The sequence below is a fragment of the Anolis sagrei genome, chromosome 6 (assembly GCF_037176765.1).
Source record: "Anolis sagrei isolate rAnoSag1 chromosome 6, rAnoSag1.mat, whole genome shotgun sequence".
NCBI classification, from domain to species: Eukaryota; Metazoa; Chordata; class Lepidosauria; order Squamata; family Dactyloidae; genus Anolis; species Anolis sagrei.
The window spans coordinates 50942187-50956296 of record NC_090026.1 but is presented as its reverse complement, the minus strand read 5'-3'; the positions used below and the strand labels follow the sequence as shown (position 1 = coordinate 50956296).

General features: G+C 43.0%; 1 protein-coding gene across 1 annotated transcript in view; it reads right to left on the bottom strand.

Moving 5' to 3' along the window:
* PLEKHH3 (pleckstrin homology, MyTH4 and FERM domain containing H3) overlaps nt 1-9747 on the bottom strand; it is a 38854-nt gene extending 29107 nt beyond the window's left edge. Inside the window, exon 1 of the mRNA XM_060781285.2 lies at nt 9451-9747. Within this exon, the coding sequence (XP_060637268.2) occupies nt 9451-9597 (147 nt within the window). The 5' untranslated portion in view covers nt 9598-9747. The remainder of the gene's footprint in view (nt 1-9450) is intronic.
* Between the last annotated feature and the right edge of the window lie 4363 nt (nt 9748-14110).

Sequence of the window (14110 nt, the reverse complement as noted above, 5' to 3'; positions counted from 1 at the left end):
TACAGCAGTGGTTCTCAACCTGGGGTCCCCAGATGTTTTTGGCCTTCAACTCCCAGAAATCCTAACAGCTAGTAAACTGGCTGGGATTTCTGGGAGTTGTAGGCCAAAAACATCTGGGGACCCCAGGTTGAGAACCACTGTTCTACAGCATAGACACATCCCAAAGTTTTCTTTTTAATTGTTGGAAGCTTTGGTACTCTAACTCCTTTGATTTTGAAGAAGGAATACAAAGCAAGCAGCAATAGTAATACACACATTTATTTGGCTGAATTACAAAGAATGCATTTTCTGCTGCTGTGCATCACAATTGCCAGCACTTTTTTGGTTTCAGGGTTTTAAAAATGGAAGTGTACCTTAGATTCTCTTTTAAAAAATTATTATTATTTTATTTTTAATTGTGAACACAAGTAGAGTAATACAAATCTCAATGATGAAAATCCACTTACATTTTCACTCAATATAATGTGTCTTATTTACTTAACCTTACCAATCTCAATTCCACACTTGTCAATCACTTGTGTCCAGCAGGTTTTTCCCCCTCCCCTCCCCGCCTTCCTCCTTTGCCCCCCCCCCCACCTGCTGGAAACAGTTATATCTTCAATTGGAGCATTATTTTACTTGATCAATTGTGACAAGACTATGATTCAGTTCTTTATATTTCCTTTCCCCTTTTACTCTAGCTATCAGAGTTCCCCATTTCGAGTCCAAGTTCTTCTTACAACAGCCTGTTGTGTATCATCCTCCTTTCAAAAATATAATCCTTGACCATATATCTGCTAAATATTCAAGCCATTTTTAATTACAATTTTTCCAGCTCATTCCAGCCCAAAGCTACGGTTGCTTGAGCCACTTCTATCATATGTTTTATATATATGTCCATTTGTTAGTGCTGCTCTTGCCATTGATTTTCTGAATTTAAAAATCCCTTTTATTCAGCTCTACTTTTTGCCCTATTAGTTCTTTCATCTCTTTCTTTATTGTATTATAACATTCTTGTATCTTATCACACCCACCACACATGGATAAAAGAGCCAATTTCGCTGCATTTGTGCCAACATAGTTGTGACAATGATTTAGCTATATGGGCTAATTTTAAGTGGGGTTCTATACCATTTGGTCAGTATTTTCCGTTGTGTTTCTCTGGTCCGAATATGTTTAATTTTTAAAAAATTCAATTAATCCAGTGTTCAGGTATGCTTTAGATTCTATGGTACCTTAAACTCCAGTAGATACAGTACATCCTTCTTCGGGAAGAGAAGCCAAGTCAGAGAAATACAAATTCATAGCTGGTCTGTATAGGGAAGGCAAACTTCCAGAAAGAAAAGGACTGAGGGCAGAAGGGATGCCTCTATTTTTTCCTTATATATACCACCCCTTCCAAAATATAGCCTTTCTCTTCAGGAAGAGGAACCAAGTCAGATGAAACACAAAACCCCTTAACTCTCTTCGCCTTCCGAATAGAAGAAAAGTAAATTGCCACAAAGAAAAGGACTTTGGTGAGGGCAGAAGAGATGCCTCTGTTGTCTTCCTTCTGTATCCTCAATTCCAAATTAAAACCATCATCTTCAAGAAGAGTAACCAAGTCAGATGAAACACAAAACCCCTTAACTCTCTTCACCTTCCTGGTTACTATAAGGCAGGCATGGGCCAACTTTCACCCTCGAGGTGTTTTGGACTTCAAATACCGACTGTTAGGAATTGTGGGAATTGGTTGGAAGTAGTACTTAGGCCAACATCAAATGAGAAAATGAGAACTTACAGGGAATATCTAACTAAACGAAAAGACCAATGGAAATTAAAACTGAGAGATGAGATAGGGATAAGTGACTGGTTCTGTTATCATCAGTGGCATGATCGATTTACGAAATACGTTAAAGTTTAAAATTTCCTAATAGAAAACGATGTTGGAAAGTTTCTTGAGAAGGGGAATAAGGGTTTAGTTTCTAGATTATATAAACATACACTAGAATACAATCTAGAAGACACTGAATAAAATCACTATGATCTCCTGGATTAAAGATGTAAGGAAAATTACTGATCATCCCATCATAGGAATATTTAACGTTAAAGTGAAAGCTGAAAATGCAATAATAATAATAATCATCATCATCATCATCATCATCTTTATTTATACCCTGCCACCATCTCCCCAACGGGGACTCGGGGCGGCTTACATGAGGCCAAGCCCGGACAACATATTACAGCATGATAAAACCAAAGCATAAGCAACAAGCAACAGCATTAAAATTACATTATATAGATAGATATATATATCACATACAGTAACAAAATAACATTACGATAAACACAATCACAGTGACAGTGGGCAGGCCACATGTGCAGGATAAAATGTGAAAACACCTGAATGAGATAAGAATAGGAGCAAGTTATTTGCAGGGAGACAAGGTTGTGAGACTAAACTTCCCAATTAAGGAGGTGTGTACTCCAGTGACAAAAGTGCTGACCCAAGACTGTTTACGGACAACGGCTATGTCCTTGTGTGATATATGATGTTATGTGATGTGTTTAATAATGTTTAATGTTTTATCATGAGACTGTCAATTTATTTATTTTAAATAAATAAATCTGGAGAATTGGGAGCATCTTTGGAAAAGTGGATTTAAATTCTCAATAGCTGGCTCCATCAGAGAAAATATGTATAAGATGTTTTGTAGATGTTATATAATGCCAGAGACAATAGCCAAAATGGATAAAACCCAGCTGGGGAATGCTGGCAGTGCAAGATGCAGAAAGACACTTCCACATTTGGTGGACCTTCAGGATAGGGCAAGATTTTTCTAAAAATATGATTAGGGAAATAAACAAAATGACTACTAAGAAAGTTAAGAGAAATCCAGAAGTGTGCCTTTTAGGAATATTTAGGGAGAATTAGCAAAGGAAATTTATCAAGATGGTTTTGTTGCTACTAGATGGACAATAGCAAAATCATGGAAAGGTGAAAAAGAACTATCTAAAAAAGGACTGGAGAGAAAAGTTATTAGAATATATTCAAATAGCCAAGTAATCTAATGATAGGAAATAATGAAGTTTTTTTTTTTTTAAAAAAAAAATAGAGACTGGCATTTGAATAGATGGTTCAGGTCCAGACTATTTGGCCAACCACATCCCCTTGTAAGAACCTGCCCTTGAGATTTTCAGGAGAGGCCCTTCTCTCAGTCCCTCTTCCATCTCGAGCTTGGTTGGTAGGAACGAGATCAACTTTGGAACTCCCTGCCCAGAGAAGCCAGAATGGCCCTCTCCCTGCTGTCCTTCTGGCGGCAGATTAAAACCTTTTTATTCAGGCAGGCTTTTAAAAGAAGAAGATTTTTAAGATCGTCAGGGGCTGCTGTGATTTTATATGCTTTTAATGATGTTTATATTGTTTTAATACTTGTATATTAGAATATTTTAAGTTGTACTGCAACGCTTTTAGTTGTAAGCCGCTTTGAGTCTCCATATGGAGAGAAAAAGCGGGACACAAATAAACATAATAATAATAATAACAACAACAACAACAATGGAAGACAAATGTGGACAGATTACTAATAACGTGAAGAAAAACCCAGAAATGTGTCTTTTAGGAATATTTTGTCCAAAACACCTGGAGGGTTGTGGTTGGCCCATGCTTGCTAGAAGGAACATATATTGCCAGAAAGAAAAGGACTTCAATGAGGGGACAGGATCAGAATTCAAAATTACTGTAACAGATTAGAGAGATGGGCCAAAACTAACAAAATGAATTTCAACAAGGACAAATATAAGATACTACATTTTGGCAGAAAAAAATGAAATGCGAAGATATAAAATGGGTGATACCTGGCTCAACAATGTGAGAAAGAACTTGGGAGTCTTCGAGGACAACAAGTTGAACATGAGCCAACAGTGTGATGCACCAGCATAAAAAGCCAATGGGATTCTGGGCTACATCAAAAGAAGTCTAGTCTAGTGTCTAGACTGAGGGAAGTTTATCACAATAATTTAAGCATTTTCCCCATAGTTTCCTGATGACAGATCAATCTATCAAATACCATTTGGACTTCTTGGGTCCTGTTTGAACTTTTCTCCCTCCTTTGAGGCTTCCATTTGGTTCAATCAATCAAACACCATTCCTATTTGAACTTTCTTACAACTAGGGGCCCTTTCATGCAATCACATAACCCAGAATATCAGGACGGATATTCACAATATCTGTTTTGAACTTGGAGCCCTACCACACAGCCCTATATTCCAGAATATAAAGTCAGAAAATCCCACATTATCTGAGTGTGGACTCAGACAAACCAGTTCAAAGCAGATATTGTGGGATTTTCTGCCTTGCGATTCTGAGATATAGGGCTCTGTGGAAGGGCCCTAAGAAGCCTCTTCTCCCAAATATTGTATTTTCTCCATTATTTGGAATTCAGTTAATTTTGAAAGTTCATCTTTTTTCTTTATTTTTTTTTGTTAATATCACCGTCTTTTTCTTGTTAATTTTTAGGCCTGCTACTTTTTATTCCTGCTACATCATTGGCACCCTTTTTTTCTGCTCTCATAGAATCAGAATAATAATAGGCCCTTTCACACAGCCATATAGCCCAGAATATCAAGGCAGAAAATCCCACAATATCTGCTTTGAGCTGGAATATATGGAAGTGTGGGCTCAAGGCCCTTCCGGATAGCCCTATATTCCAGAATATCAAGGTAGAAAATCCCACAATATCTGCTTTGAACTGGGTTATCAGAGTCCACACTGCCATATAACCCAATTCAAAGCAGATAATGTGGGATTTCATTCCGCTGTGTGGAAGGGGCCCAGATAACCCAGTTCAAAGCAGATATTGTGGGATTTTCTGCCTTGATATTCTGGGTTATATGACTGCGTGGAAGGGCCTATTATTATTCTGATTCTATGAGGGCAGAAAAATGGGTACCAATTATGTCTTCCTTCTGCAAGGGCCACAAAGTTATTTCAAGGTGCAGGTAAAGAGTGCAGGTCGGGCCCAGTACAACTTGGAGGCCCAAACCCCAACTGGAAAGCCTCGAAAGGAGAGACTGGTTGTTCCTCCTTCAACAAGCCAAGCTACCTCACTCTGAGGGGAAAGAGGCACTGCTGCTGCTGCTTCCTCCTTCTGCTTCTCCCTTTCTGGACATCGAAATTCCACACTGAGGGCAGAGCCTGTAGCCAACTACCCCCAATTTTTTTCAGGTAAAAAGAAAACCTGGTTTACTCATGACTTTTAACTGGTTAACCTAATTCCCATGCCAAGCCTATGAGAAGCAAAAGTTTGAGTTCCTCCAGAACTACAAGCACTATCTCAACACAATTTTGATTATTCACACTATCATTACATACCTTTCTACCAATTTACATTGCAATAGCAGTAATAGCTGGTAACTAAAGTGGATGCTGCCAAAATGTGGCAGCTGGCAGGCAAAGCCTAAGGGATGGGACAGAAGAGGGAGGGGAAATGGACTGTGGAAACGAAGGTGTCTACCACTGGTTCATCTAATCCAAGCCCTGCCAAACAAACAATGGAATAGGAGCAAAGAGAAGAAACTGTGGGCCCTTCCACGCAACCATATACCCCAGAATATCAAGGCAGAAAATCCCACATTATCTGCTTTGAACTGTGTTATTTGAGTCCACACTGCCATGTATTCCAGTTCAAGGCAAAAATATGGTATTTTATTCAGCTGTGTAGAAGGGGCCTGTATCATTGTTAGAGTTTGGACTTTGTGGAACAAGACTGTTTCTGATGACCAAATGAAAGCTCATTTAGTGCAAAATCCACAGACTCCATTGCCAGGATAAGTATTTCCTGTGGATAAGAAGAGGCATCTTGAGGCTCTTCCAGACAGGGCCTATATCCCAGGATCTGATCCCAGGTTTTCTTTTTAGCCCAGATTATCTGACAGTGTAGACTCATATAATCCAATTCAAAGAAATAAACCTGGGATCATGGGCAAACTTCAGCTCTCCAGATGTTTTGGACTTCAAAGCAGTAGGCTGTGAGGAATTGTGGGAGCTGAAGTCCAAACACTTGGAGGGCTGAAGTTTGCCCATGCCTGCTGTAAGTACTGTGTGGTACTTGGAGAGAAGTTGGAGGTTAAAGTGGTCATCAGCAGCTTGGTGCATTGGTTGCTTAACCATTTGTGCAATGAGAAAATGTAATAGAAGTTTTCAAAAGCTTTAATGCAGTGTTTCTCAACCTTCCTAATGCCGCAACCCCTTAATACAGGTTTTCATGTTGTGGTGACCCCCAACCATAACATTATTTTTGTTGCTACTTCACAACTGTAATTTTGCTACTGTTATGAATCATAATGTAAATATCTGATATACAGGATGTATTTTCACTCACAGGGACGGAATTTTGGAACAAATACACAATACACCCAAATTTGAATACTGGTGGGGTTGGGGAGAGGGATTGATTTTGTCATTTGCAAGTTGTAGTTACTGAGATTTGTAGTTAACCTACAATTGAAGAGCATTCTGAACTCCACCAACGATGGAATTGAACCAAACGTGTCAGACAGAACTCTCACAACCAACAGAAAATACTGGAAGGGTTTGGTGGGCACTGAACTTGAGTTTCGGAGTTGTAGTTCACTTACATCCAGAGAGCACTGTGGACTCAAGCAATGATGGATCTGGACCAAATAGGCAGGAATACTCAATATGCCCAAAAGTGAACACTGGTGGAGTTTGGGGAAAATAGACATTTGGGAGTTGTAGTTGCTAGGATTTATAGTTCACCTACAATCAAAGAGCATTCTGAACCCTGTCAACGATAGAATAAGACCAAACTTCCCACACAGAACGCCCATGACCAATCCTGCTGCGACCCCTCCAGGGGTCCCAACCCACAGGTTGAGAAACTTTAATGGCTGGAATCACTAGGTTGCTGTGAGTTTTCCAGGCTGTATGGCCCTAAATGGTCCTGATGCAATTTACCTGTCCGAACGCATCTTCCCCTATGAACCACTATGGAGATTATGATCTTCTGGGGAGGCCCTGCTCTCGGTCCCGCCACCATCACAGGCACGTTTGGCGGGGATGAGAGTCAGGGCCTTCTCAGTGATTGCCCCTCGGCTATGGAACTCCCTTCCTAATGAGATCAGGTCAGCCCCCTCCCTCTTGTCCTTTAGAAGGATGATAAAAACGTGGCTGTGGGACCGAGCCTTTGGGATTGTGCAATGAGGCAGTGATAGGAACCCTTAGTATGCCAACCAAATTCGATATGGTTGTTGAGACAGTTTTAATTAGAGGACTTTAACGTCAAGATAAGTGATCTGAATGCTTTTGTACATGTATGTCTAGTATGTTTCGGCATTGAATGTTTGCCATTCATATGTTGTGCTCCGCCCTGAATCCCCTTCAGGGTGAGAAGGGCGGAATATAAATGCTATAAATAAATAAATAAATGTTCCAGGAGCATTCTCTCCTGACGTTTCACCCACAACTATGGCAGGCATCGGGCTCTTCCACACAGCCCTATATCCTAGAATATCAACGCAGAAAATCTCACATTATCTGAGTGTGGACTCAGATAACCCAGTTCAAAGAAGATATTGTGGGAGTTTCTGCCTTGATATTCTGGCTGTGTGAAAGGGCCCATCCTCTGAGGTTGAGAGGGCAACTTTTGAGGAGGCCTGTCATAGATGTGGGTGAAACGTCAGGAAAGAATGCTTCTGGAACATGGCCTTACAGCCCAGAAAACTCACAGCATCCCTGAAATAGTAAAGTCTTCAACAGACACCAAAAAAACAGAGCACCACCAGAACAACTTGTGCTTGGGTTGTTGTAGGTTTTTCGGGCTATATGGCCATGGTCTAGAAGCATTCTCTCCTGACGTTTCGCCTGCATCTACGGCAACAATCCTCAGAGGTTGTGAGCCATGTTCTAGAAGCATTCCCTCCTGATGTTTCGCCTGCATCTACGACAAGCATCCTCAGAGGTTGTGAGCCATGTTCTAGAAGCATTCCATCCTGACATTTTGCCTGCATCTATGGCAAGCATCCTCAGAGGTTGTGAGCCATGTTCTAGAAGCATTCCTTCCTGACGTTTCGCCTTCATCTATGGCAAGCATCCTCAGAGGTTGTGAGCCATGTTCTAGAAGCATTCCATCCTGACATTTTGCCTGCATCTATGGCAAGCATCCTCAGAGGTTGTGAGCCATGTTCTAGAAGCATTCCCTCCTGACGTTTCGCCTTCATCTATGGCAAGCATCCTCAGAGGTTGTGAGCCATGTTCTAGAAGCATTCCTTCCTGACGTTTCGCCTGCATCTATGGCAAACATCTTCAGAGGTTGTGAGCCATATTCTAAAAGCATTCTCTCCTGATGTTTTGCCAGCATCTATGGCAAGCATCCTCAGAAGTTGTGAGCCATGTTCTACAAGCATTCTCTCCTGACGTTTCACCTGCATCTATGGCAAGCATCCTCAGAGGTTGTGAGCCATGTTCTAGAAGCATTCTCTCCTGACGTTTCGCCTGCATCTATGGCAAGCATCCACAGAAGTTGTGAGTCATGTTCTAGAAGTATTATCTCCTGACGAGGTTCTTGTGAGTTTTTTTGGGCTATATGGCCATGTTCTAGAGGCATTTTCTCCTGACGTTTTGTTGAGAGGTGTTAAGATGTGCCTGGTTGTTTCCTCAACAAAAGATCCCCCCAGGCTCAGCCAGGCCTTTCAATGCTAATGAAGGTGGTCAGTTAAAACATTCACACCTAGCTCCAGCAGAGAAGAGCCCTTTGCCCCACCCCAGTCATTTCACAGATATATAAACCCATTTTTCTAATTCCAACAGACCTCACAACCTCTGAGGATGCTTGCCATAGATGCAGGCGAAACATCAGGAGAAAATGCCTCTAGAACATGGCCTGAAAAAGACCCAAAAGAACCTAGTGATTGCAGCCATGAAAGCCTTCGACAATACATTCCCTCCTGACGTTTCGCCTTCATCTATGGCAAGCATCCACAGAGGTTGTGAGCCATGTTCTAGAAGCATTCTCTCCTGACATTTCGCCTGAATCTATGGCAAGCATCCACAGAGGTTGTGAGCCATGTTCTAGAAGCATTCTCTCCTGACGTTTCGCCTGAATCTATGGCAAGCATCCTCAGAGGTTGTGAGACCTCACAACCTCTGAGGATGCTTGCCATAGATGCAGGCGAAACGTCAGGAGAGAATGCTTCTAGAACGTGGCCATATAGCCCGAAAAACCTACAACAAACCAGTGATTCCTGACACGAAAGCCTTCGACAATAACTTGTACTTGGCTGAAAACTTCTTGCTAATTCACAGTGGAAAACGTCCTGATGTAAGAAGAAAACGGAAAGAAACTTCTGCCAATTGGGGAAAGAAAATATTCTCCTTTGTGGGTGACAAGAGGGAGCCATGGTTCAGGACCTATCACTTGTGGAGAACCTTTGCCCAATGGTGATAGTTTCAGGGCCTTGTTGTCCCCTCACCTCTCCGACGGGGCTCCGCAGCTCGAAGGACTCCTCCGCCGCCACCACCTCGTCGTCCTCCTTGCCCGCCTCGCCATAGTCCCGCCGCAGCAACGTGAAGCCTTGCCTGCAGCACAGCAGCCACCACAACCCGCCGGGAAACGGCATCCGGAGCCCAACGAGCAAGCTTCTCTCTCCTTCTCCCACTCTGCGTCTCTGTGTGTGTGTGTCTCTCTCTCTTCTCCTCAGGAGCGGCTGAAGCGCCTCAGTCCCGCCGCGCCTGCTCGCTTGGCCTCGCCCCCGCCAGGGAGCGGAGGGAGGGAGGGCGCGGCCTAGTCAGGAGACGCCCTTTTCCGGAGCGAAAGGGGGATGGGGGGGGGAGGGCGGTGTCGCCTGCGCCCCGAGGCCTGAGGGAGGGAACGCGGGGAAAGGCGCTGCTTCCCGCCCTTTGCCCCAAACGCCTCCGAAAGGGCCTGCAGGCCGCAAAGGCGCCTTGTAACCACGGCGCCGCGTGAGGCCTCTTCCCTCAGCGGGAAGCAGGAAAGCGGGGGCGCGCGCGGGAAACTGGAAGCTTATGGGCACTTTGGGATTCGCTGAAAGGCGAGGGGAGGGGAGCTTCCCAAACATTTCCACACTTGGAGGCCTGCATCATTTCGCGACACAGTGGTTTAGTTTGACTAGTTAACCTAGGGCCTTTCCACATCTATGGAAATAAAAATGTAATGTGACTGTGAGAGCCGTTCAGCAGTGGAACTCTCTGCCCCGGAGTGTGGTGAAGGCTCCTTTTTTGGAAGCTTTTAAGGAGAGGCTGGATGGCCATCTGTCAGGGGTGCTTTGAATGCAATATTCCTGCTTCTTGGCAGGGGGTTGGACTGGATGACCCATGAGGTTTCTTCCAACTATGATTCTGTTAGTTTGTGGGATTAACAACTCAAAAACTACTGAGTGAATTGACACGAAATTTGGAGACAAGACACATCAAGCCAATGAGTGACTATCACTCAGAAAAATAAAGAAGAGACTTAAAAAGCCAAAAAACTAAAAAAATACATGAAAACGCATGCGCAAAACCACATATATACAGACACATATGCACACGCAAAACACACACAGAAATGAGAAAGAAGGAGAGAAGGAAAGAAAGAAAGGTAGAGAAGGAAGGAAGGAAAGAGAGAAGGAAATGAAAAAGTGAAAGAGGGAAGGAAGGAGAGAAGGAACAAAAGAGAAAGAGGGAAGGAAAGGAAGAGACAAGGAAGGATGGATCCAAAGAGCAAAGGAAGTGAGAAAAGAAACAGAGAAGGAAGAAGAAGGGAAAGAAAAAGGGAAGGAAGGAAGGAGACAAAGAGGGAGGGAAGGTTGGCCATAGCAACGCGTGGTGAGTGCAGCTAGTCTATATAAATAAAAATATAATGTTCGTTTGTGGGATTAACATAACTCAAAAACCACTGGGGGAATTGACACCAAATTTGGACACACGACACCTAACAACCAAATGTATGTCCTTCCCTCAAAAATATATATATATGATTTTGTCATTTAAGAGTTCTAGTTGCTGGGATTTATAGTTCATCTACAATCAAAGAGCATTCTGAACTAAACCAATGATGGAATTTAACCAAACTTGGCACACAGGACTCCCAAGAGCAACAGAAAACACTGGAAGGGTTTGGTGGGCATTGACTTTGAGTTTGGGAGTTGTAGTTCACCTCCATCCAGACAGCACTGTGGACAGGGGCAGCTCAACCATTACGCAAAGTAAGCATTCGCAGTATAGTTGGTTTTGCCCAGGGGTGCTCTTGAGGCGCTCTTGGGGGAAAATAGACCTTGACATATGCAAATTGTAGTTAGTGGGATGTATAGTTCACCTAAAATCAAAGAGCATTCTGAACTCCACCAATGATGGAATTGAACCAAATATGGCACACAGAACTCCCACGACGAACAGAAAATATATATCAGTGATTCATTTGGGGGGGGGGGGTACTGTTTGCTTACCATTGAAAATTACCTAGGGCCACCTCTGACTGTGGACTCAAACAATGATGGATCTGGACCAAACTTGGCACAAGCACTCAATACACCCAAATATGAACACAGATGGCGTTTGGAGGAAATGGACCTTGACATTTGGGAGTTTTAGTCACTGGGATTCAGGACTCCCATGACCAACAGAAAATACTAGAAGGGTTTGGTGGGCATTGAACTTCAGTTTTGGAGTTGTAGTTCACCTACATCTAGAGAGCACTGTGGACTCAAACAATGATGGATCTGGCCCAAACTTGGCACGAATATGCCATATGCCCAAATATGAACACAGATGGAGTTTGGAGGAAATAGACCTTGACATTTGGGATTTGAACTATACACTGGGATGTATAGTTCACTTACAATCAAGGAGCATTCTGAAGCCTACCAATGACAGAATTGGGGCAAACTTCCCACACAGAACCCTCATGGCCAACAGAAAATACTGTGTTTTCTGGTGGTTTTTGGTGACCCCTTCTGACCGCCCCCCCTCGGGGTCTTGACTTCCCAGAAATGCTGCCTTAAGGCCATCCAGTCCAACTCCCTTCACCAGGGCAAGAAAACATAATCAGAGCTCTCCTGACAAAGGGCCATCCAGCCATTCACACACACACACATATGTATATAACAGATGCAGTGTCAAAGATTTGAAAGGAACCCCTAAAGAAGGACATTGATATGTTGCATATTCCAGAGTAGGCAAACCGGACACTCTCCACATCAACACTGACAAAGAAAAAGCAAGAAATACTGTTCATCCACAAGCATAAAGACATTACATATATTAGAAACCAACACTTTCTCATTACTTTATTTTCCATATCAACAGACTGGGCCACCGCAACGTGTGGCAGGGGATGGCTAGTCTTCTATATAAATAAAAATGTAATGTCCATTTGTGGGATTAACATAACTGAAAAACCACTGGATGAATTGACACCAAATTTGGACACAAGACACCTAACAACCCAATGTATGTCCTTCACTCAAAAAAAATTTTTTTTGTCATTTGGGAGTTGACAAAAAACCAGCAAAAAATACTGTTTACCCAAAAGCATAAAGAAATTACATATATTAGAAACCAACACTTTCTCATTACTTTATTTTCCAGATCACCAGACTGGGCCACAGCAATGCTTGGCAGGGGACGGCTAGTAGCCATATAACGCAAAATACCATGGCAGAAAATCCCACAATATCTGCTGTGAACGGAGTCCACACCCTATTCAAAGGAGATACTGAAAGATTTTCGTCTTTGATATTTTGGGTTATATGATTGTGTGGAAGGGCTCTCAGATAACACAGGGAGTAAAAGTATGATAGCTGGGACTGAGTGCTGGTAGCGCAACACTGATTCCGCAATGCTGCTTCGCCAACACTGATAGCACAATCCAGCAGCAGGATACCACGGAACTCAGCACAATTTGGCGGCAGGATACCAATGAACTCAGTTAATGCAGGTAGGGCACAGATAACAGTGATGTAATGCTTCCCTGTTTATTGCCCCCCCCTTTCTGCCCCCCCCCTTTCTGACCCACGTTGGGCTCGTCTTCCGTTCCTACGAACTATCTTGCCAACTCTGTCCCGCCTGCGTCTCTCACGGCCCCTGCTCTCTCGACGACGTGGTCACATACGTGTTCCTTATTCACAACCACTGTTGCGGAATCAGTGTAGCACTACCACTTTGTCCCAGCTATCATACTTTTACTACACAGGGTCCTTCCATACATCCCTGTATCCCAGGATATCAAGGCAGAAAATCCCACATCCGAGTCCCCTTCCACACAGATGAATAAAATCCCACATTGTTTGCTTTGAACTGGGGTATATGGCAGTGTGGACTCAGATACCCCAGTTCAAAGCAGATATTGTGGGATTTTCTGCCTTGATATTCTGGGGTTATATGGATGTGTAGAAGGGCCCTCAGATAACTTAGTCCAGATCCAGACGCCTTTATTCCAGGAGAATCTGCATTTTAAAAAGTCCAGATCCAGATGCCTTAGTACAGATCCAGACACCTTTATTCCAGGAGAATCTGCGTGAGCTTTCTGGGGTGGGTGTCCAGACGTTCTTCGGGACTAGCCCGAGATAACGCCTGGAGGCCCAGTTCCACAAGCCCCCAGACCCCTTAGAAAAGTAACAGTGGTTTTAAATAGATTTTAATGTATCTGTTGTGTTAACAGTTTATACCTATGTTTTTGTTTTATATTGTATGTTTTTGTATTATTTTGCATATGTGGAAACTCCCACTCGCCAGTTCCTTCCCAGTGATGCCAGGGAAGCTGTGAACAATATTTGGAGTGTGGAGGACAAGTGTATCAACCACTATTAGACATAATGATAGCTCTGTGGAACCTCCATGTTCAAAGTCCGAATTACACTCTGCAGGGAGGAGGTAGTGTGGGTGAGCCACTGACAACATCTAGAGAGATAGAAAATGCACATTACTTGCTTTTGGCCCATTCCAAAGGGCCACGCTTGGTTTGTTAATTGTTCCCCTTAATTGCAAAGCTTGGGAAAAGTACTCTTTTGGATTACAACTCTCTGAATCCCCCAAATAGCATGTATTTTGTGTACGAGATGACTTATGGTGTTTGCCAGTGCTGGATGGTAAAGCCCTTTGGGAATATATTGTCAGTTATTTGAATGAGTTGGT